At 36.4% G+C, this 26,000-nt stretch overlaps 1 protein-coding gene across 36 annotated transcripts in view; it reads left to right on the top strand.

Annotated features, from left to right (window-relative positions):
* RBFOX1 (RNA binding fox-1 homolog 1) overlaps nucleotides 1-26,000 on the top strand; it is an 873,300-nt gene that overhangs the window by 445,711 nt on the left and 401,589 nt on the right. For 24 of the 36 annotated variants that reach the window (XM_084536908.1, XM_084536930.1, XM_084536941.1 and 21 more), the window contains one exon: nucleotides 12,970-13,011. The exons of 11 other annotated variants lie outside the window; for them this stretch is intronic. In XM_084536908.1, the coding sequence (XP_084393034.1) occupies nucleotides 12,970-13,011 (42 nt within the window). Of the gene's footprint in view, nucleotides 1-12,969; nucleotides 13,012-26,000 lie in introns of those variants that run through there. One more of the 36 variants, XM_084536915.1, reaches the window with a different exon arrangement.

The following is a 26,000-nucleotide window of genomic DNA, read 5'->3' as shown; positions in this document are numbered from 1 at the left end:
AGAGACTTGAAGCTACAATTTCAAGCTTGTTATCATGGAGGTCATTGAAGAACATGACTTATAGTTTGCAAAATGAGCATGGGTGAGTGTGCACGCTCATTCCTGTACATAAGTTTAAATATTTCCTTCTACTTTTCTATTTTTAGGGCAGTAAGGCCATTACTGTAGTCTCATTAAAAGGTGAAAGAAGTTGTTTAACTTTGCCAGCTGCACGTGATTTTTGCCAAAGTTGTTCATTTTCTTAAGAGAAAAGCAAAGAACATTTTAAATTTGACTTCCTTGTCCAAGGTAACCTGAGAGAGAAGAATATACTGTCCTAATGGATGCGCTTATATAACAATCTCTAGATGTCTTTCATTACAAAATTGTCAAGGTTTCTTTAGGAAAACTTTACAAATTCTTGGGGAAAAAAGGTTTCATTGAGGCAAGCTATAGCACTGTCACTAAAAATACATTGCTGATTAAGGTTTATTGACATTCCTTGTAATGAACAAGTAAAAGCACTGAATAATTATTGAATGCTAGACACTGCATCTCCTATAGTTAGTTAAGCTGTTTAGGAAAGGAGATTAAGGTACTATGCCCTTGCCTTCCCTACGTAGCTATTGGACTTGAATATTGTGCAGAATAAAACACTTTCCACTTAGGATGCCAATACTGTAAAGACTGAGAGAAACTTTTTGTCCCTTGCTTTTTCACTTGCTAGCTGTGGACAAACTGGGATATAAGTTAAATATTTTCAAGGTCTACAAGATATATTTCCCCATGGAGGAAGAGAGTTTTGACTCTTTTAAAGCAAGCCCTTCCAAGGACTGTTCCAAAGTTGTTTCAGAGTTCATATATTCATATGTGTATATGAATATAAATGCATAATTTGTAAATCATGCCTTTACAAAGCCTATATTTTGGGGACTAACAGACCAGCATACATTGAGCTATATTCAGCTGCAGTGCAACAAGCCTGTTAAGAAGACCGGCATCTGTGTTTTGAACTTAGGAAACTGCTGAATCTGTGCTGGTGGGAGGGGAAGTTCCTGAAGTGCTGCTCTGCCCCATGGCTTGCTGGGAGAGAGCTTGGCAGGACTCCTCGAATATGCTAGTTGAGCCCAACATGCCCTGCAGATGCAGGGTTCCTGTGAAGCACTGCAATTGCATGCTATGCAACCCAGTGAGCTTCCCCAGCAGAGTGGAGGAGAGGCAACAGAGGGGTCACCGACACTGGTAATTTGCGCCGTCTTCATCAGGCTGAAGGTTTTCCCAAGGAGAAGGTAGGTAAAGTTCATGTACTGCAGAGCAAGTCTCAGAGGCAGGACTTTAGGAATCATAGAAAAGTTCATGATTTGCAGAAGTCTACAGTATTACCACATTGAACAGAGGCATGAACAAAATGGAATATCTTAATTTAGCTTTGGAGGATAAATATCACCAAAGTTATGATTAGGTAATTCACTTTGTTCTCGTGGTGGATTTTGTTCCATAGTACTGTGTTTGGCACTGTGATTTATCTTGGTATTTTTACTTTTAAATTAATGTTAAAGGTTGAGCTACTATTAATTGATAACATTTAAATAATGCAGACAATAATAGAAAACATTACTTATTGTACTTGCATTAGTGCCTCTTACTGACATAATGACAACTAAGTTGTTGTGGCTGAGTATGTAATAGCACTTAGGTACAAGCAGAAGAAGTGTTTACAGTGCCATGCCACATCCCTCTAGTACTCTGAACTGAAGAGAGTCGTTTGGATACCTGTGATCGTTTTTGTAAGTGCAGGGAACTGGAGTTACTCTTCAACTGGTAGCCACAAGACTTTGACCTTTGTTTAAATTTCTAACTTTAAAATAACTCATCTCAGAAGAGTTTCTCTGCAATTTTGCTGCTGTAAGAGCTTTGGCATGTAAGATTTACAGAATCTTACAAAAAGCAGAAATAAATAGGGATTTTTGCATGTTGTACCAGTATCAAAAGCTTTGAGAAATGATTGGTTTGTGGCACCAAACATTCTGCCTGTTTGTACAACCTCCCATTCTACTGAACAATGCTACATGAACTGAAAAAAAAGATAGTAAAAAAATGTTCCTTTTGACATGATTGGTCTTAAAGCTCATTAAAATCTACCTACAGTAGAATTGTTTGCATAGATTGGATAATGAACTGTGAGTCCTAATGCAGAGTACAGGTCATGCTCATGCGAGAAAAGTGAGACCACTCCTAGACATCCTCTATGGGACTAATTCAAAACCATTCAAAAAGCAAAACAAAACAAAAACCACTTTGGTTATTGGTGCTATTTATAAATGTTAGGGTGTGAAGCTCTCTCTAAACGTCATGAAGGCATAATTCCTGCCTTTGATATGCTGTAGGAAAAGAACATCACCTGAGGAATCTGCTGTTTGATAAATTAGTGTAGTAAAGGCAACTTCTGCTCCACTGAAGAAATTTATTACAAAACAAACTGATAAATGTGACAAAGGGTACAATATTTGTGTTTTGATTTGTGATTTTTTTTTTTTTTCTGCAAGCACAGAGCTTAACATTGCATGTCATGTACAAAACAGAAAGGGTAATTTAAAAGACATTAATGACATTTAAATGCCTACTTCCTACTGAATATCATGGTGGATTCTAGTGATTAATTTGCATCTTCCATATATATCCTTGCAATTCTCTCAGTAGCACAGATATGTTTCATAAATAATGAAGTCATCCACCAACATTCCAAGCTTTATGTAGAGTGATACACGAAAACTGACTTTTTAAAAAAAAATCAAAAAAATAATAAAAAAAAGGTTTTATTTACAAGAATATATGTATAACGTAACTATATAGGCATGGACTATACTTGGTAACCAGGTAAACCAACAAAAAATAAATAATAATAATAAAAAAATATATATCTTGACCAACCAGATTAAGCTGCTGCAGGATACTTTCAATTAAATCTTATTTAAAACCAAGTGTTGAATGCTAACTGCAGTTAATAAAAACTCCTATTTCCAGATTAATAAAACAAGTTTTAAAGATAAAGTTGCTGACAATTGATTTATTGGGTTGATGGTGCAGAATGTCATAATATGTTCTGGATAATTTCAAATAAATTAACCTATTTTCTGTTTCTATATCCTTTCGCTATATATCACTATAACAAGTAATTTTGTTGTTATTAAAAAGAGTAAGTCCAAGAAAGTGGACAGACAAAAGTTTCGATATCTGTCAATTCATTGGCTTCCTGCTAACCTGGCAATATTTTGTTTCTCAAACCAGTTTTCTTCTATAATGGCCTCTTCAGCTAATAATGTGTATCTGTCAGATAAAAGCCGTGTGGGTGGTGTTGTTCTGTGTGGTGTTGTTATTTGTTTGTTAGTTTATTATTTGTCAAGCATGGGCGGTTGAGTGAACTTATTTCTATCAATATGCAAGTACAGGTAACCTTCCAGATATTTACTGATAACTCATAGGCAATGTCTACAATAGTAATTTGTAACATAACTAGCTTGAGTAATTGTCTGAAAACCTGTGACTGTCTCCAGTGATATCCTTATTTTCAGTCTTGTATCCTATATTCTTCCTTGAAATGTCTTTCTGAGACATTAAGACATATTCACTTAGAATATATAATTGGCACTTTAACAGGTGTAGCCTTGTGTATAAAAGGAGCATAGATAAAGTTTCTCATGGGGTTCTTTAACATATGTGTGCAGAAGTCAGTTTTGAGGTTTCTACCATGTGAGATTTTTTCTAGAACGGGACTTGAAAAAAATACTTTCTTAGAGACTTTATATTAAAGTATTTATATTATTAGTTTATATTAAATTATACTACAAAGCAGTTTCCAGCTGGAAGGCACAAATGCCTTAGCATTCAAGGCATAGTCACATACTGTAGATGCGAAGTAGACACAAGCCAGGTTTTATTTGCAGCATACTTTGGGAGTATAACTATTACAAACAAAACCACCAAAACAAGCTAGGTTTCCCAGGTAACTGTTGGTCAAGTGTTATATATAATTTTGCTGAAAAAAATGTGTTTCAGCCCAAAGACAGGAAAAGATGAAAACTGGTCTTTGGGGATTCTCAATTGATTAACAGAGCCATTCTGCACAAAGAAATAATTGTCTACAAACTGTTTCAATACAGCAGTGCTTTTTAAAGTGTTTCTATTTTATTTTTGAAGATTTTCTATTTTTTTTGTCTCAGTAAAATTCTCCCCTTTGGAATATTTTGCTAATTTGAGGGTAAGGTGAAATGGAAGTGAAGAAGCATAATTTTTTTAATGGAAGATGAGATAGTTCCCATTTGCATTTACAGCTTTACAAAGATTGTAGCATGAGGCTCTCTCCCCCCCCCCCCCCCCCCCTTTTTTTTTGATGAAAATGCTTAATCTGAGCTCAATGGGCCATAATAATTGCCTGTTTCTTCCAACAGAAATAAACCCTCTTGTCTGTGACACTTGAAACCTTAACTGTGCTTAGTATTATGCACAGAGCTGTAGACATTTCTTCACCAAGATATATTTATAACAGCAGCACTAGTCGGTATACAATACCAAGCCAAGGGCATTTGAGAATAAATCAGTCCCTCTAGCTACTGCTGTAGCACAGTAACTGATGGTTGCAATAAAACCCTGTGAAATTAAAATTCTGTGCATGCAAAGGCACATACCTAGCCAAGAGAAACCCAGAGCTCTGTGTTCTGGAAAAATTTGCATATGCCTAGACACATACACTTTTTACCCATTTGTATTAGAAACAGTGTGTACAAAAAGGCTACGGCTTATAGTTTTTAGCACTGCAGCAGCTTGTCAGACTCTTCAACATTTGGGGGGCTTCAGGAGTCAAAGAAAATGTAAGCTCCTCATGGAAGAGGATGATGGCTCCAGTTCCTCCTGGAAAAAGAAATAGTGGTGTTTGAAAGCTTCTTGTTGGTGTTGTAAGTCACTACCAAAGGCTCCAAAAACCTCACTTCCAGTTTAAATTATCCTATGTGTTTATGCATTTACTAGTATTTTATATTACTGCATCTGAGTACCTCAGGCACTACTTCATGGAACTATGAGCTCTGGAGATAGACATTGTGTCTGGAGATAGACATCATTTGTGTTTTGGGTTTTCACATGAAGTACTGAGAAGCCATTTTAAATTAATACGCAACATATTTATACATTTATGCACAAGTCCATACTATCTCCAAATGAAAGCTCTTTGGAGAAAGTGTGGTTCTCTGGAAACCCTATTTCTTCTAAATTTGGTAGGGCAATAAAATGATAAAAAAATCCAGCTAACGTGTAATAAAACAATGCAAAGTGATTGTTTCTACATGAAAAACACCAGATGGCAGTGTGTGGTGTATTTCCTTGTGTAGCACAGCATTTTGTAAAGTACATCAAGAAAAGAAAACTGGCATTTATTTTTTAAGAGAAGACTTCTACAGTCAGATGAGCATCTAATGAGAGAAAACACTGATAGATGGATTTTGTAAATAATATGAAATAATATGAATGTCTGTCTCAGTATCCAGTGAAATATAACTAGTGATTAATCTGTGGCTTTTTCCGTTATTTAATTTATGTATGTATGAGAAGAAATATGCAACCTTAAAGCTGATAAATAAGCAATTACTAATTATGCAGCTACATTGTGGTAAAACCACTGACTGGGATCAGCACCAAGTCTCACATAAGACTCTCATGCTCCACAGTTCATATATAGGTAATGACTTTAAACTATCCTTTCTTAATGAAAACAGCCATATTTTTGAAATGTAGGTAATTACATTTTCATTGTTTGGTTTGAGGTGGAGGAAGAAAGACAAAAATGTGGTAGGGCCTTTCCTGGAACTACTCTTAGAGTAGGCCTCTTGTGCTGCACTAAAACCACAGCTATGTAACTCTAGTGTGACTGGTCACTGGGATCAGGATGGCTTTGTTATACACTTTGTCAGAAATTGAGCTAAATCCGTTTACCATAAATGTTTGTTTATGGTAAAATATCTAAAATATAAAAGATTTCAGATGTTCACTAGTTATTTTTCAGTCCCTGGAACTGTGTTCCATTTCAAATGATCTCAATCCTGAAAGTATTCTGAATTTTAGTTAAACAGTTATAAATGCAAAACAAGTGTATTGGAATGTTGCACTGTAACAAAAAATATTTTTATTTCTGATTATATTATAGGAGGTGTCTTTCTATAAATAACCCAATCACCTTCACTCTTTTTGACCCCAAACTTAAATCCTGTCTTTGCAATAACATTAAAAAAACAAACAAACAAAAAACATGGAAGCAAAAGTAACTCTACAGCTTGACTGTTGGTATTGCTCAGCAACTGGAGTGCTACTGTTGCTCTCTTCATCTGGCCATTGCATCCACAGAGGTGGCCTGTTTCAAGTTCTTCTAGGGGTTTACGCTCTACTATGTGTGGTGGTTTAAGTGTTGGTAGTGTTTTCGTATATGGTGACAACCACTAATTAAATTGATGTGTGGCATTATATTAACAGTAACAATTATAAGATTTGATTTGGACAGGCAGTCATGATCATCTGTCTATACATATAGAATCACAGAATTTCTAGGTTGGAAGAGACCTCAAGGTCATCGAGTCCAACCTCCAACCTAACGCTAACAGCCCTCCACTAAACCATATCCCTAAGCTCTACATCTAAGCGTCTTTTGAAGACTTCCAGGGATGGTGACTCCACCACTTCCCTGGGCAGCCTGTTCCAGTGCCTCACAACCCTTTCAGAGAAGAAGTTCTTCCTAACATCTAACCTAAAACTCCCCTGGCTCAACTTAAGCCCATTCCCCCTCGTCCTGTCACCAGGCACGTGGGAGAACAGGCCAACCCCCACCTCACTACAGCCTCCCTTGAGGTACCTAAAAAGAGCGATAAGGTCACCCCTGAGCTTCCTCTTCTCCAGGCTGAACAAGCCCAGCTCCCTCAGCCGCTCCTCGTAGGACTTGTTCTCCAGGCCCCTCACCAGCTTCGTCGCCCTTCTCTGCACCCGCTCAAGCACCTCGATGTCCTTCTTGTAGCGAGGGGCCCAAAACTGAACACAGTACTCGAGGTGCGGCCTCACCAGAGCTGAGTACAGGGGGACGATCACCTCCCTAGCCCTGCTGGTCACGCTGTTCCTGATACAAGCCAGGATGCCATTGGCCTTCTTGGCCACCTGAGCACACTGCTGGCTCATATTCAGCCGACTATCCACCATCACTCCCAGGTCCTTCTCTGCCTGGCAGCTCTCCAACCATTCCTCTCCCAGCCTGTAGCTCTGCTTGGGGTTATTGCGCCCCAGGTGCAGGACCCAGCACTTGGCCTTGTTAAACTTCATGCAGTTGACCTCAGCCCATCGGTGCAGCCTATCCAGATCCTCCTGCAGAGCTTTCCTACCCTCAAGCAGATCGACACACGCACCTAACTTGGTGTCATCTGCGAACTTACTGAGGGTGCACTCGATGCCCTCGTCCAGATCATCGATGAAGATATTAAAGAGGACCGGCCCCAGCACCGAGCCCTGGGGGACGCCACTAGTGACTGGCCTCCAACTGGACTTGGCTCCATTCACCACGACTCTTTGGGCCCGGCTATCCAGCCAGTTTCTAACCCAACGAAGCGTGCGCCAGTCCAAGCCAAGAGCAGCCAGTTTCCCGAGGAGAATGCTGTGGGAGACGGTGTCAAAAGCCTTGCTGAAGTCAAGGTAGACCACATCCACAGCCTTTCCCTCATCCACCCAGCGCGTCACTCTGTCATAGAAGGAGATCAGGTTCGTCAGGCATGACCTGCCTTTCATAAAGCCATGCTGACTGGGCCTGATCGCCTGCTTCCCCTGCAAGTGCTGCATGATGACTCTCAGGAGGATCTGCTCCATGAGCTTTCCTGGCACTGAGGTCAAACTGACAGGCCTGTAGTTTCCCGGGTCTGCCCTCCGGCCCTTCTTGTAGATGGGCGTCACGTTTGCTAGCCGCCAGTCGATTGGGACCTCCCCCGATAGCCAGGACTGTTGATAAATGATGGACAGTGGCTTGGCCAGTTCCTCTGCCAGATCCCTCAGTACCCTTGGGTGGATCCCATCCGGCCCCATCGACTTGTGCACATCTAAGTGCCGTAGCAGGTCACCAACCAGTTCTTCATGGATAATGAGGGCCACATCCTGCTCCCCATCCCCTTCCACCAGCTCAGGGTACTGAGTATCCAGAGAACATCTGGTATTGCCGCTAAAGACTGAGGCAAAGAAGGCATTGAGCACCTCCGCCTTTTCCTCATCTCTTGTAACTAAGTTTCCCCCCGCATCCAGTAAAGGATGGAGATTCTCCTTAGTCCTCCTTTTTGTGTTGATGTATTTATAGAAACGTTTTTTGTTATCTTTAACGGCAGTAGCCAGATTGAGCTCCAGATGAGCTTTGGCCTTCCTAATTTTATCCCTGCACAGCCTCGCTATGCAGGGATATATAAATGTATAAATGTATGTTTTATGTATAAATATATATATATAAATGTATGTTTGCATCTGATGTCCTGGAAGTGCCTGAAACCACACAGGGAAACCTTCCCAACTACATGCAGTGATGCAGTGGTCCAGTAATGTCTGGTTTTGCATGTTCTTATGAGGAATGGATGACTGATAAACACATTAAAAGAGATCTCAATTCTAAAAACATTCTATTCACGTCCATGGACTCAAAAGAGAATCACACCAGGTTGCAGATGATTTCCAAAAGGTCATTTTTGTTTAAAATGCAGGTGCCTAACAGCATGAGTGTTTTTGTAAGATAACAGTCTTATAAAACGTTCTTGAACTATTCAAGGTATTTAAAAGTTTTTCCTTGATGAAATCCTTTAAAGAGAATCAATATTTTGGGCATTCTTCCACTAAACTGTAGTATGTGAGAACTTGACATAGTGACACTCAACATATTGACCAGTTCTTCATGCAGTTTTGAAGTAAATGAAATAAATAGTTCATTGTGTATGGTACAATTCAGAGATACAATGAAGTAAATTTAAGATTGAGAGGCTATGTATTTAAAATTGCAGGATGTACTCAAGATTTATTGAAAGGTCTCTTGATCATTAATTAAATATGTTATGGCTTTCAGTTCTTTTGGTTTATCTGTACAGGTTTCCATATTGTAAATGCATTATTTATGTTTTCCCTGAAGTGCTCTGTACTGCCAGGATGTTTCTCTTAACCTGGCACTCAGGGTGGGCGGGAGATGCAAATGTGGCACTGGTTAGTTGCACAGAAATCTGCTTGTGCCCAAACGTGCCTTTCCCAGGTATATCAGGTCTATTTTAATAAACTTGCATTGATAAATACATAGACAGGTAGACAGATAGATAGATGGCATCATTGTAAACCAGGATTATTATTTTTTTTTTCATTAAGGTAAGCTTGGTTTGTTTCATTTTTTTTCTTATTTCATCCCAATAATGCATTATAATTTAGCCTTGCTGCTTTTGTTCTGGAAGGCTTACAGTATGAAGGCTGTGTAACAAGGAAGCTGTCTGTATGGAAGTTCACACTCTGAACAGGCCATCACTGAAATATATTCTGTAATGGATGAAATGGTATGGAATTGATCATTTGCTGAAATTTGAGCAAAGGAAATTGCCACCATCTGTGTCTCCCGCATATCACCTCCATCTCTTTTAGAAAGCAGAACACCATGCATGTGGTGATACCACAGAACCACAGAACACCATGGATGAATCAAAATATATTTTAAAATACAACTCTCACATTCCGACAACAGCTCTTTAAAAATAATAATAAAGGATATTTTTGTTCTATTTGTTTTCCTGGCAAATGTGGTGTAGCAGTTGGATGCAGTCTCCCTTTCCTGACTTATTCATATTTGATCTTATTCAGTCTTCCCTGCCTCTTTATTGTATTCTCCCACTGTTCCTAAATAGTTCATTTCAGTCCTAAATAATACTTCCTGTTCTGGTCTCTGTGGTGTCAGATATTAGTCACTTTGATGTTTAAAGATTCAATCATTCATAACAACAGCAGTAGATAGACTTATAGCTGATTAATTAAAACTGTTGTCTGCTTAAATAGCCAATAACTAATTCTTACTCCACTGTACAGAGGTTTGATATGCAGTTTTTATTTTTCACAAATGTTGCCTTTCTTCCATTTCACAAATTCCGCCTCTCCCCCCCCAAAAAAAAATAATAAAAAATCAAATGTTATTGGAAGCTTGTATGTTTATATTATTAGTGTACATGAAAGCAGCTCTCAATGTCAGACTGGCTATCTATCAGTCCAAGATACCGTCTTTAGCTGTGCATTCCAGTGGATGAGGAGAACAAAGCAAGCTCCTCCAGAATTTTCTTCCAGCCTCCAGGATTTGCAGTTCAGAAACTGTGTGTGTCAAAGGTGTTATGTGTGTGTCGAATAAGCTTCTGTAAGGTTTTCTTTAATATAGATCCATGTATTTTGTATCTACAGCACCTGTCTCTTTATTTCCACATCGTATGAAGAATATATATATATATATATTTTATGAACTTGACACCTAGGATTTTCATTTGTTGCCATGTATTTATCTTTTTTAATAGTTTTATTTTTTGGAAGAGAAAAGGAATCAGACATTCTAGTTTTTCATCTCCATTTTATTTACTTTTTTATAGACACCTACTCCCAGGCATCTCTTTTCCAGGCTGAAGTGTTCTCCTCTTCCTGCTTGTCTCTGTCTAGAAAAATTTCCTTACTTTTAATCACCTTTGTCACCTTTCTGTCTGAAGACAGAATCCTGTAAATTTATGCAACTCATGTGATGTCAGAGCCAAGTATTATAAAATATTTTAAAATAAAATATATTTGAAATATTATAAAGACAAATCATTCTGGATCTTGTTCTATTCCTGAAGTGTGGCTTATGTGCTTATGTTTGGCAGATGACTTTAAACAAGTCACTGCACCAAGCCTGACTGAATTTAAAAAGCATTTGGACTGTGCACTTAGTCACATGGTCTAAACTTTTAGGTAGACCTGTGCGGTGCCAGGAGTTGCACATCATGATCCTCATGGGTCCCTTCAAACTCCGGATATTCTATGATTTCATTGTGTGTCCATTTCTGTCTATGAAAATAAAAGAAGTGGTTTCTGTCTTGTGTTACAACTGCTCAGGACAAAGCTGAATCAGATAATTGTAGTGTTATGTTAACCCAAGCAGTCAAACAAGAGTGCAGCTTTAGAAGGCTTTGATTTTAAACTTGTTTTAATGATCATAAAAGTATGACTATTCACATTTCAACTAGTTGAAGAGATTTGTTTGTGTGAACATAGGAGTTAAAAATCTCTGATGTGGAGGCATACACAGAGAAAAAAAAAAACATAAACAGTAACAGTAAAAACAAAAAGCAAACCTCCCAAAGTCATTTCAAACTTGTTTGTATGCTTATTTCAGTTTTTTCTTATAACATGAATAGATGCATCTAGAGCAGATTCAGGTCTAAAATTAATTCTTGAGACTTAATGTAAGCACATTTATAATGCAATCTAATATAATTTTAAAGTAATTTATAAAGGGTGTGAATGAATGAACTTTGAAAAATGGGATCATTAGTCTGCAGGACACTTTAGCTGTACTTAATTTTATTCTTTAGGGAAAGATTGTAAATAGACCTATGCTGATTTCCTTTACCTCTTTTTCCCCTTCTAGAGTACTATAGGAAACATACCAAAAGCACATTTGTTCCTGTTACATTTGTGGTTTGGTACAGGGACTTCATTGAAATACTTCTGCTATATAGAGAGAAAGTTTACCTTGTAATTTATTTACCAGGACTCATTTTTCTGTGTTGAAAAAAGTAGCTGGCAGTTTTATTCTTTTGTAAGTAACTTTACTTTGCCTGAGAAATCCCCCTTTTTGCCATCATGACAGTATAAAAAATGTCTCACACAAATGGGTGGAGTTTCATGTTTTAACTTCTGTAACTGAAAAGTAGTAGAAAGTGTACTCTGAACATCTGAAACTATCCAGAGAAAAAATCAGCATCTAATTTCTTGTTTTGTGAATTATGTTTGCTGTGTGTATTATTAACAGAAATGACAGCGATTACATTTCCAAAGTTTATGACAGTAACAATGATTAATGTATTCCAAAATGATTTTAACAGCAACAAACAAACAAACAAAAACCTCTCACCAGATAGGCAGCTCAACAACTGAATGCCTTTTTGAGCAAGCCTCTTGAAGTTTTGCCCAAGAGGTTGCCATGACAGGTTGCTTTAGAAGTCAGGGAGCTGGGAAGAAAGCTAGGAACTGGCTACTTCAGTGCTGCCGAAGTGCTCTTTTCTAGAGGAGCGTCTTCCTTTTGGTAGAGTGGTCACCTCACAAACTGATGCCTCGTATCTGATGTTAATTGGTAGCGAGGTCTTGCTCAGCAACCAACTCTCCCACTCTGAGAGTGTTTCTTGTAGACCTAGCAGCACATGAAGACGGCAGCGTTGGAATCAAATCTTCTTCAGCTGTTTTTGTACTAGATTAGAACTAGATGTTGTCACAGGAGTTCATTTAATCTGTTCTTGAAATTGTTATATCTTTATATATTAAAGTGTGCTGTGAACATGTAACAATATCTTAGTAGGGGGATACTCAGAAATATAACAAAGACTTAATATAAAATATAGGAAAAAAAGGAAAGCTTCTCCCTGAGCTGAACTCTCAATGAGACCTTTAAAAGTATTAATGTACTTAAGCTTCAAAAACATTTGTATTTCAGACTTGTGGTGGGTTCTGGTGTTAATTTACTTTTAACCTTTGTAAATTAAAATAGCAAGTGAAAAAAATAATGCCTTTTCTGCGGTGATGATTCTATCCAGATCCACAATTATATATTGTGTTAAGAGTCATGTCTGTGTTTCTAGCATTTATTCATGTCAGCTGTGTAGACCCAGCAGCTTTGTTGTTGCAAGAATACTATGCTTTCAAAGTTGTTTATCTTCTTTCCTCTTTTAGAGTTCAAAGCAACAGATGAGTTGTGAAAAAGACCAACAAAGGGTAAGTGCAGTGATTTCCAAAATGTTCTTTTAATTTAAAACATTAAGCAGAATCTAGTTTCTGCTGTTGACCATGAGATGGACTGCTTCTTTATTATTATAATTTAAGAGATGAACATAGTTACTCAGCTTATTTCTTGCCTATTGGTGAATATTGTAAATTTCTCAATACAAAAGTGTTACAATCGATACAGGGTGTTCTTCAATAGTTTAATTAGACTAGGTAGTAAATAGATCTAAAGGTCAACATATTCCACAGACTTCCTCCACTACAAGACTGTTCCAAACAAGTAGACTCTGTCCTTTGGCTTGTTTAAGTAGTGCTTTCCGATAGAAATTAATTCTAAGAATATGAGGGAACTGGAGTATCTCAGTGTGTGTATTGGTTGCATATAAGCTGTAAACTAGATGGAGTTCCTGAATCCATCTTGTGGATCTTTGCTTTTCCCCCGTTCCTAAATCACAGTGACTGTTCTAAGGAGGTTTCAGACCCTGCTCCATTTAAATTCCAAACATGTTATGTATCTCTACAGATTAGTATACTTGTGCAACTGATTGATTCTAATGTTTGTTTGGAAAGACACAAAAGTTTTTTGGAGGGAAAAAAAAAAAAGCTTTTGTGTAATCTAGGAATTGCTTAGTTGGGTCATCATTGCTTAGTTGAACTATATTTATATGATGGGTATTTTCTTGAAATCCCGTGTTCAATTTGAGGGGGAGTAGCAGGCCTGAAGGAAGTATACTTTAAGTGTTTGTGTTTTAAAAAAAATATTTTTGAAAAGAGAAATGGTATTTTTTCTTGTTTGCAATTTACTAAGCACCAGCAATGCCTTCATGACCTACAAGTATAATGAGTGTACTCTAGTTCACTATATTCATTTCGTCAATATATGTAAATGCTTCACCTGGTCTTCACCATATTTGCAATATGATTTTTGGTAAGCAAGTTATGCAAGAATAATTCATCACATACTGTTCTTGATTTCTTTCTTGCTAATCTGTGACTGAATTGCTATTGTAGTGAAGCTGGACTGAGGAGGTTTTGTTTTATCAATAGTCATGTCTCAACAGAGCAGCTATTAAAATAAAGATATTGCTGTAGTACCTGAAGGACAGTCTTTTCTTGAAGTAGGGGTGCCACAGGAACAAAGAATGTTTTAATTTGTTTTTATTAAGTTTTCTTCTTTCAATGAAGAAGAAAAGCACTTGGAAATATAATGGGAGAAGTCCTCCAACTCTTTGTTCAAGTAAATATGTGCTTTTTCTAATTAATGAATAATGAGATGCAGTAAGAGTTTAATGTATCTGTCTATTCCAGTATTACACATTACTAACAATCTGCTCAGTGCTTACTTAAAATGTCTTTATGTTGTATCAAAATGTGCCTCTTCATGACACGTGAAGAATTTAGGAAAAAATACATTGCTAACCTACTAAGATTAGGTACATCTCCTTCCACTGCATCTGTGATGTTACTTTTACATGAAATACAGTTATTAGTGTAGAAGACACCAACTCTTGCTGAAGCTGGAAAGCGGTGAAAGCAGCACACCACCCCACAGAGCCAGGGGTTGTGGCCGCAGCATAAAAAGCATAGCCTCCGAGAGGCCTCACACAATGGTGGGAGCAGCAATTACAGGGCCAAGCATGGTAGAGCCATTCCTTTCACTGCATGGTTTTCAGACACCCAAACTTTGCCCAGAATCAGCCTAGTTCACAGCAGCTCATCTACAAAAGGTCCCAGTGAAATTTCAGTATGCTGTGTGGGCAGGGCCTGTGTTGGTGATAGTTCAGTGCTGGCACCTTGGCCCTTCTTCAGTCATGCTAAGAGCCCTCTGGTGCCAGGTTCTGTGTATTTGGCACTCTTGAGCTGTCACTTGACCATTCTCTCACTTCAAGGCTTGTTTCCCAAGTAGGCAGTGCTATCAAAGAAACGTTAAGGAAATGTGTAATTGTCTGAGTTAGATTTTTCAGGCCCGCAGCATTTTCTTTTGGCATTTGTGACCTGGGGTTTGTGGGTGAGAGGCAGTCGCTTCACAACAAAATACCGTTTGAGTCTGACTGAAAGAATTGGAATATAACAAGAAAACAGGGTTAAAACAACAAAAGGCCAACATCTGTGTTTGTAAACTGAGGTAAAACTAGATTACCTTGATATCTTGCACCTCCTTCCTTGCTACATCAAGGATGACAGTGTCTCTGACACTCTCCTTTTGTGGCTTCCAGGTCATTCCTAAGTCCACAGAAGAAGGTCCAAAAGGAAGGCACTTTAGGAAAGTGTTGGCTAAAGCAAAACAGTGCAAATAAATAATTAGATATTGTGTGGTTATAGAGAGAAATATCCAAGTGTTACCATAATCATTTACTCACATAATGTTTCTCACCTCTTATTTGTTTTACTGACTTCTAAAGGCAAAGCAGAGACTCACTGTTCTGGAATAAAGCATTTAACATAATGAAACAGTTACTCGTATTGGAGTCTCTCACCATTTTATATTATATTGGCAGTGAATGGCAATTCTGATAATTAAGCAAGTATTTTACTTTAACCCTTTTTGTTTCAAGCTTTGAAAATAACATAGACCATAAGCAGGTAACTTACTTACATTGCCAACCTGCCATTATTCCCAGCTAGGCTTTAAGGTTTATATCTGAATGTCTTAAATGAGAATTTATAAAATCTGTACATTGGCTGCAGTGGAAAGCTATAGGAATTTTATCAATAACACAGCTGGGGTTTTTTGTTTGTTCATTTTTGCTTTTTTTTTTTTTTTTTCCCAATTTGGATATATAACGTGCTGACTTTGGCATATCTTCATCTGATTTAAAACAAAATTTGAAAAAGCATTTCTGCCATTTTTGAAGATTTCCCTTCCTTGGAAATGATTTGATTTACTGTGTAATGCCTTCAATGTTCATAAATCTTTTTTATATCATTCTGTAATTTCTTTTCTTTTTGCTTTCTCTTCTGGCTTCATTTAAATCAAGTTGTACTAAAAACTAATAAATGTGTCTCTAAAGGGAATTTGGCCCCTCAGTATCATTCTCTCCAACTCCCGTGCTGTTTATCAATGTGACTTTTAAAGAAAGTAATGATACTGTTCAGTCCGCCTGGTTCTGTTTTCTGTTCTCCAATCCTGATTTATAAATCCCTTCTTTGACAGATATACCCTATTCTCTTCTCTGACTCTTCCCTACTGCCACTTACTTTTTTATGAGTTGCTCTGTGGAGCTTAATGTAATTGTCATTCTGATGCATTAAAAATGACCTCTAAAGACACACACCTCACATCTTGCTCAAAATAATTTAAAAATGCTTTTGTTGTCATAACTAGGGCTAAAACCAGGCTTTTTGAAACATGAACAATAGATCTTATTCAAGGCTGTGAAGAGAACTAGGATGCCAGCCTTAGGTGGAAATAAGCCGTAGTTCATAAAGGTACAAAAAAGCATAGTGACAGCTTCCAGAAATCTATCTATCGCTTTTACTGAACCTTCTGTATTGTTTTGACTATAACTTGGGATTATAATTTTTATTATAATATAAGGACATTGTTTAAATTTATAGACTAATTTAAACCTTGCTGAGTTTTACCCAACCTTCCTTTCAACTATGAAATTATTTTTCATTATGAACTTAATATAATTGTTTAAATTGAACTTCTGTATCTGTATTTGCATGCATGATTTTGGTATATAAAGTAATGCATTTGGTCCTTCTGCAGCAATACTTCATGAACACTCCGCGGTGGGCATAGAACACGTTTAAGCTCTAATGTTAAGGGGGTTTATAAATGTTCATGTGAATACTAATGAGGTCTAATGGTAAATGGTGTGATTAACTTCCCTGATCTGAAATTTTAAGTGACCTAGTTGTTGCTCTAATTAACAGCTTCTTCCACATACACTTATTATCAGGATGCATTATATGCTGCCTGAGTTCCTTCTCTGCTCTGGAATATGTGAAGGACAGGACCCTACTACTACTACTCTCATTTTCAAGGAGATAAAAGGAATTTTTGTCTTGTCTTTAATGCCAGAAAGGAAATAAGCTGTGACATGTAGCCAAAAATGTTTTAAGTATTAAATTAAATTTGCCAGGTAGATGGAAAGAGGGAAAACAAAAGAAAATCCATTTATGGACTTATGGCTTAAATAACCATAATCCTACAATGATGAGCTTTCTTTTTGTCTTCATTCAGTGCCTTAATTCATCTTTCTTTTTCAAGAACTTTGCAAAGAAACTTTTTGAAGCTCATCATTGTGGTATTAACATTCTTTGATGATATTTGTGTATAATATTCCTCTGATTTACTAAGGAAGGTAAACCGTGAGTCAGTGACAGATGCTGATTTTTTAATCGGTTTGAGCTGAGGGGAAACAAAACAACTGGAGAAGACAAGAGGATCAGGTTGGAAATGATTTGTGAAGGAGACGTTATTTTTGAGCACTTACTGAAATAATTTTCTATGGTGACAGCAAAGCAAAAGTTATGTGGTGGTTAGCAAAAGTACCAGTGTTTTTGACCTCTACCTTATCCCATACTGAATCAGTGAAAAGAGCAGGTATTTAAACCTGTTCTATGAGTCAATGCTGTCTTGTCTTGTTACCAGAAAGCGATGGAGTAATTTATAGCATTTCTGCAAAATGGGCAGCTAGTTCTGATCATTAATGACAATCTTGCTTATTTTCTTTTCCTTCTAATAATCTCTTGATTGCATTCACAAACAATGTGTGTACATTTTACCTGGAAGAGTAATCTGGAACTACCCAATCTTATACATTTATTTTTTAAAGGGAAAACGGCTAAAAGAGGAAAAGCTGGAATATGCTAGAATAGAGGTAGAGCTTAGGGATATGGTTTAGTGGAGGGCTGTTAGCGTTAGGTTGGAGGTTGGACTCGATGACCTTGAGGTCTCTTCCAACCTAGAAAATTCTGTGATTCTGTGATTCTGTAATCTGATGCGTGTTAATTAGTCATCCTTTTGTTAAAATTTACATAGCTCATGCTGCATCAGACATGCAAGTCAAGTGACTCAAAATTGATCCTTTAACTTCTACAGAGATTCGTGTAGTGAGCTATATATGTCATCATCTGTGTAGGTGTATGGTAAAATACAGGTAGGTGAGATTAGTAAGTCATTTTATTTCTGGTTCCTGGTCTGTATTACACATTGACATAGTATTCGAGTAGTCTTACTCACAATCTTATGGCCTGCATTCCCTGTAGTTCCATAAAGAGTAACATGAGATATTTTAGGTACAAAAAAAAAAAAAAAAAAAAATAAAGATCTAAAGACGTATAAAGAAGAATAAAAGGTTTTTAAATTGTCCACCAAACTTTTTTTTTTTTTTTTGGGGGGGGTGGGGAGAGAGGAGAGTTGATTGTAGGGGTGTGATCTCATTTAAATTTTCATCTAATTTGGAATTATTGCAGGCAGAAAAAGGTTCACTGAGATAAAATGCAATTTCAGTCATATTTGCTAATGTAGCACAACTACTTGCTGGTGTTTTTTGTTACACTTTTCTAGGAGCTTTCCCCAAAATAGTAGCTTCCTTAAGATAAGACAGAACTCCAGTTTGTTGTTTGATAACCATGGTCACTATCAAAACATAAGAATGACTGAGTACTGAAGTCATGATTCAAGTACTGAAAATGATTCCTGTTTAAAGTGACATACCCTTTCACTGAGCTGTTATCCTCTTAAAATACTAACTGCTAATAATATGGTCCTTTGATCATGAGAATAAAGAACATTTGCAGCACTTTGCTTTGAAACATAATGATGGATAAAGTCAACTCAGGTGTGTGTGTGTTTTTTTTTCTGTTTTTTTTTTTTAACTTCTTTAAGAAATAGTAAAAAAAAAAAAAAAAAAAAGCTTTTAATTATCTCTCTTGTCTCTGCTATTGATGGAATGCCATTTAGAAAACCTGTGGTTCCTTTTCTGCTGTTGTTTTGATGTCTGATGAGCTTAAGATAAAGTATTTACATATTCCAAAGGACTCGAGCTTCATCAATTTTATTAAGAGATTGAGAGATTTGCCTATCAGAACTACCTAAGTTTTCTTGCAAGAATTGTTGAAATACATCAGCAGTCAAAATATGTCCTGTAAACCACTTGGCTTAATGACTGTAATATGTCAATACTGTATAGTTCAGAGCTCCATGATTAGTATGTATTTGTAGGGTATCATAATTAAGAGTTAAACCTGAGTTATGCTCCTTTTGAAAACACACAGAGAGCCCATACAAATTCTGGATGAATTTGAGAGGTCATCTTAGAAAAAAAAAAAAAAAAAGGGATAAGCACCACTGAGCACTACACAACTTTTCAATTTTTTTTACCTTTCTTGATATATATTTATATTAGTATGGTATTAGTATTAGGGTTAGTATCCTTTTTTTTTTTTTTTTTAAAAACTGTCATTCTGACAATGTCTTAAAAATACACTGCTATTTTTTGCAATCTATTTATATTGCAGTAATGGGTGACATGGAAGGTGATTTTAGAGTCAGTGGTATAACAAAAGAAGTCAGGAAGTTTGAGATGTTTGTCAGCTTGTTTGTCCTCAGAGAGACAAGTCTTGATTTTTTGGAGCATATGGTATGCCACAGTGGATAGCCTTATATCTTGTCTCTCTTTCTTGTCTTTTATTTGTTTGTTTTGTTTTGTTTTGTTTTTTACTGTGTGTTTCCACAAGGTCTTTCTGGTTTGAGTTGTGTGTCTTTTGCTGGGCAGGGAGGGTTCATACTATTTATTTTTCTGGTAGGGCTGACTGTAAAAACTGAACAAGCTTTTCAGTTGCAGGTCGCTGGGGAGAGGGCTGGTTTATTAACATACTCATTGGTCACACTGAATGGTGGATTTCTATACTTGTTATGTCATATATTGAATAACTGACTGACCAGATTATAGGGAGAACAAGACAGATATTGAGTGTATTATATTAAATGAAAAAATTATATTTTACATCAACAATCCAAATTATGTAGTGTTATGGGGACATGTATTCAGTGGGCCACACTGACTCCTTGAACCAATATTGTTTAAAGTAGAGAGAATGAAGGAATATTGATTGTAATAAGGCCATCATGTTCTAGTATTGATGATATCTATTGTCTTTTTTATGTTCTGTGAAATCGTTCTACACCTTACTTCTTTAAAATCAGATTACTTCTCTACTCAAGTATTTAATTATGCTTTTTTAAGCAGTTGCCAATTTCTTTCAAAGCAGCAAAATTGCAATGTTAATCCTAAACAAAAAAAGGGACACACACTGTATATATGTATATACCCACAGGCACAAACACCTATATTATTATATAAAATATAGTTTTATAACTATAGTCAACTTTTTTTTTTTTTTAGTCAACTACAAATTTAATCATTCAGACTTGTAGTTGACATTTGACAGAGTATATATCCAACACTGACTATATAAAAGGTGAATTCTTGGCTTTTGATATGCCAGCATTTTACAATAACTATATACTTGTTCTTAGTTCCCTGATTTTTTTATTTTTTTATTTTTATTTTTTAATGTAAGAGAACCTGGGCAGTAATTGTGTTCTGTTGTTCTATTCCACAGCAAAATCCCAAGTCACACTGAAAGCCAAGTCTTTCTGTACGTTCAACAGAAATGGTTTTCTTAGAACAGAATCCCAAGCAACAGTACATAATTTCCAGGAAGCAGGACAGAAAAATAAAAATAAGGTACTCCAAAAGAAAAAGTTAAAAAAGCAAAAATCAGTTGTTTATCAAGTTGAACCATTATGGACTTTTTGACTGAAGCAGAGTACTATTTCTATTTCTAGAAGACAAATGAAGGTAGTAAAGAATTTTCAAAATGCTTTTATTTTTATTTTAATTGAAGCAAGAACATATCATAAAGAAAAAAAAACAATATTTTTTTCTCTTTTTAGCAAAGCCTTGCAACAAAACTTTGGACAAAATTATGTTAGCCAACAGTTTTGCACTTTTCATTATGTCTGCAGAGGCAGTTGCTATAGTAAGATCAGCAAACACCTCTGCTACACAGAGCTGTTTGATGCTTCCTGATGTATCCTTGTGAAGGGCAATCCTGGACAGTGTAACCTGCACTGCAGGAGCTTGAGTATTTTGGAAACTTTTGTGGTTTTAACCACAAAAGCCTACATTGTGTCTTCAGTATTTCAAACTTTTGTAAATTCCCACAAGATGTTCCTGTGTCCAGAACAGGCGTATAAATTGCATGGAATCCCACCTCTGCAATATTGAGAAACAGCTTTGGAAAAAAGTTAATAAACAAATTAATAAATATTAATAAACAAGATAATAATAAATAAATAATAATAAATAAATAAGACGGTCATAATCTGTCCTTGTTATTCACATTGGGATTTTTTTACCCCTTTAGTTGTCCTCTTCATTTAAATAAGGTTAAAATAAAACTTATATGAAAGTAAATAGGCATATGCGTGTTGAAAAAATATTATGGAGTTATTAGTTTTAATTACCTTCACATTTTAAAAATATTTTTAAATTATTTAAGTGAAATTGACAAAAACAAACAACAACAACAAAAGAGGTACAGAAATGCTAGTGCAAATAAGAATACTATGAGAAGACATGTCTCAGTTATACCTGGGGAAAAAAAGGTCTCTCCTACTGCTGGTTTATAAAGCCTTGATGATCTCCCCCAAAATACAGAGTAGATGGGTTTTTTTCTGAATGGATTTATCTCTACCGCATATGGAAAAGTTTGTCAAGTTACTAAGGCAGTTCATCACCAGAGCAACACATGACAATAACATTAGTACTGCCGGGACTGACATGTGCACTGCCAGGAGAAAAAAGGTCTCCTAAGTCAAATCAAAAATTAAAAATGAATATTTTTAATTATGCTGCCTTAAGGAACTGATGATGAAGTCCTTGCAAATCACCATCCTAAAATCACCAGTCTCTGTCACTGAAATGGGGTGACTCCCATTGGAGCTTGATCTGTTAGATATCTTTGAGAAAGTTGTTGTGTTTTAGATGCCACAGTATCCCTAGAGAAAAAAGGGAATAATAATAATAAGGTAGCTGAAAAAGTACATGAAATTTGAGAAAAATTCTTCCTTTCTATAAGAAATTCAATGATGCGGCCTACAAAACATCTTCAGAATGTCCTTAGTGAGACCATGAATTAAGGAATAGGTCTCTGCATGTTGGGTTTGGTTGGGATTTCAGATTCAGAAAAATAATTTATATATTTATTTTATCTTTATTTGGATTTATGCCTGTGAAAAATGCTGATGCTGTTAAAGGAAGAGGGACAATTCTGTTAAAGTTTTTAACTCCAGATTAGGTCATTTATTGTTTTATTCAACTGTATTGTTCTTTGCTGTTTCTCTTTTGAAGAGGAAAGAGAATAAGAACTCTCAAACTAATAAACCTCTGGTCTATTTTGCAAAGGTCCAAATACTGCCATTTATAACAGCACTGAAAGGTTTTGGATCGTCATTACAGATAGTATAAAACTTTTGTAAAAAAGCCAGTCTGAACAATGAAGACTACTAGCACAGCAATAGGACAGCTGTCGCTATAGTCAGAATAACAGAGATTTTCTTTTACAAAGAACTTTACAAAACATAGTGGCTTCAATTCCTAAGCATGTTCATAATGCTTTAACAACCTTAATATTTTTTTAATCATTTTTTTTAATTTTTTTTTTTCTCCTTCAAGTGTCTGAAACTGACTTCACCTCCTGTTCTAATATTAGGGTGACTTTAGGCTAAATTTGTGTTGCAAAAAATATAATGTAACTTTAGGTATGGAATCAGTATCTAAATCTTTTAATGCTACTTTCAATGTTGATTTTGGAGTAAGTACCTAAATGCTTGTAAGCAGAATAGGTGAAGTAATTCTAAAATTAATTTTATTCTTCCTGAACAGAGAAACTGTGAAAAGATAACTGCCAAAATATCAATTCAATTCAATACAAATTAGAGCAGGGTTGATCGCTTGGGCAAGTTATTTGCAGTACCTTTTTTTTTGTAAGAAATCAATACAAATTTTGGAAAATATGTTCTCCATTGTGTTGAGAAAGATCAGAGTGGAAAAGGATGACCAAAATAAAAGGTAAAGATTGCTGGTAAAGATTACAGTATCCATGCATGGCCCTAGTACAGCCTGCCTTTTTTTTTTTTTTTTTTTTAATTATTCTCCTTTCCACTCCAGATGAAGAGACAGTGTGTATTTTTGTACTTGTAGCATGATATCTAGAAGATCCGATTTATAAACCAGGAAGCTGAGGAAGGTAAAAATGCTTTGCTGATTTGAAACATGTTTTGTTCTTTCTCACCCCCTCAAGCTGACCTTGATTTAAGAATGTTTTTTTCCCCCCACATCTCTTCACTGCTGTGTATTTTGAAGCTTTGCTCACCTGTGTTATCTTTAAGGAGAGTGTGGCTTTGGCAGTGGGGAGGGAGGTAGAAAATCTACATACATTACTGGCATCTATCATGTTGCACTAATACTGGAAATTTACATCCTTTTGGAGGGATGGCTAAAGATGTCTAAATATGTAATCAAATGCCATGTAGACTATTATCCATAGGTAATGGGCAAAATCAGAGAGATATACTGTGCTTCCCTGGGGCAGCCTGCAACATTCTCTTTCTTGCAGTGGTTGTCTCTTCCTTTGGATTCCTAAGATATCTGTCAGTACAATACTGAAATACTTATTTGACAGCAGCTGCCTTCCAAAGAGCAAATAATTAATAGTTTTCATTACCTTGATTTAGTAATTTTCTCTGGTTGGTTTTCCCTACACACTATGTAACATACCATATATTATCAGCTCATTTCTACTTTTCTTGCCCCTCTTGAAACTACTGCTTTCTACAGCTGTTTGCATCATTGTTAAAAAACATTTATATAGCACATACATTGCAGGCACTTCACAAGCACAAAGTAAAATACCTTCATTACCCCAAAAAGTTTAAGGTTCAGATACATCCTTGATTTCTAGTGCACATTTTTACTTAAGACAATGGCATGGAAATTTTAAGGTAGATTAATGTAATCTCTCATTTTATTCCCACAGTTTTTCATGATCAGATGATTGCAAGCTGTATACAACTGTATTTAACAGTTTGTGATCTGAATAACTAATTGTTCGCTACTTACCATGGAGGTGTTGTAAACACATCTGCTAGCTAATAATTCCAGGCACAGGTTTTTGTACATAGACATTTACATCTAAAAGTTTCATGTGCTGGAAAAAATCCAGATTTGGGGCCATCTCTATTACTCTCTCTCCTGCTCTCACCTTTCATTTTTTTCTTAATACCATAGCTGTTTTTTCCATTCTTTTTAATGAAAACTCTCAAGACTTTGTATGTGTTACTGCTATAGTACCCCAGAAAAATTCTGACAGCATATTCTGTAATGAGACCTTTTAAAAGGTTGTTCCTTCTATTTTGAAAACAGTAAGCAATGTTGACTTTGCAATTTTCAGATTTAATGGCTGCAAAAACAAGAATAGTTTCCATAATCTATTCAGTACATTAAAATTAAGATACCTCTGACTGACCTGAAAAAGCCAAAATTGTTTTTTCACTGATTGCTTGTTTTGAAAAGATATTAGGGACTTATCATGCAAATCAGTACTGGGGTCCTGTTTTATTATCAGAAGTCATGTTACCATTTTAGAGGAGTCTGTGACTTACAAGATACCAATTATATAATGATATGAAAAACATTGAATTTATTAGTATTCACAGAAGTTTGTTCATAGTTCTTTTTTAATACTGGAAAATCAGTCTGTAGAATAGAAATGATTTATGTCGCTGGAACCAGAGGTGACATTAAAGGTCCATAGTGCTTATGAATCAGTGAACAGCAGTCAGTTCAAAAGGCTGATACAAATCATTATAAATAAATTCTACTAAAACGCTCCTTTGATAAATTCTTCATTGAGCTAGTTAGATCTTCCACTTCTTCCCTGCTACTGCTTTTGTGCTCCTGAAAACACCGAACAATCTCCTTCAGCAGTTCTACACCTCAATGAAGGGGGAGAGAAAAATCAAATGATGTGGAAGTTTTAAGGAGAAGCATGAGGTCTCCTGCTATGAAGAGGGGCTCTTCACCAAAGCCAAAGGCCTATAATAACAGCAGCATCTGAGAATCTTAATAAAATCAGTTAGCAGAGGTGGCATTGGTTCTTTTCGAACAAACCCTCAATAACACATCATAAATAACACATTTAAAATATAATAATAAAATGGATGAAATGGTAAAAGCACAAAAGCTACTGGAAACTATCTTATTAACACTTCTGCAAATGCTTAATCTGTTGAGCAACCTAATCTAGGGGAAGATGTCCCTGCCCACAGCAAGGAGGGTTGGAGATGAGTGATCTTTAAAGGTCACTTCCAACACAAACCATCCAACGGTTCTCTGATTTGCTGGTTCTAAATTCTACCTAGATGCTTACTGTATTCCCATATTGTTTTTTTTGCTCTCTTTTTGAAAGTAAAGCACAGCCTTGATACATAGCTCCGCACCTCTGGAGTACTGGAGCACTCAGCCAGCTGCACTACGAGACCTTTGTCCTGCTTAGGCTGGTGCTGGACATACAGGGAGTGCACAGTCATGCCTTTGCCAGGTGGTGTCTGCTGTCCATTTGAAGAACAAGCAGAACAGGATTAGAATCTGTAACAGAGAAATAGGCTTCAAAGATGTATCTGAGGCCAAGAAAATTTCAGTATACGTTTGATTAGGTGTTCATAATCTGTGAATTGCATTTTTGAATTTGCAACTTCTGTAATTGTGGAAGACATCAATTCAGAACATTTATCTAATGTGGAGACACATCTGTGGGACAGGATCTGACACAGCCAGCATCTGAGTTTAATGCTGAGAGTGAAACAAGGCAGAATATCACCACAGGGTGGCCATGTGGACTTTTGTGCAATCTGGTGCTGCAGTGCTGGGGTCTCTGCCTGTGAAGAACTGCATTAA

The sequence above is a fragment of the Aythya ferina genome (assembly GCF_964211825.1).
Source record: "Aythya ferina genome assembly, chromosome: 15".
NCBI lineage: Eukaryota > Metazoa > Chordata > Aves > Anseriformes > Anatidae > Aythya > Aythya ferina.
The sequence above is the reverse complement of the archived record's forward strand: the minus strand, read 5'-3'. Positions and strand labels throughout refer to the sequence as shown.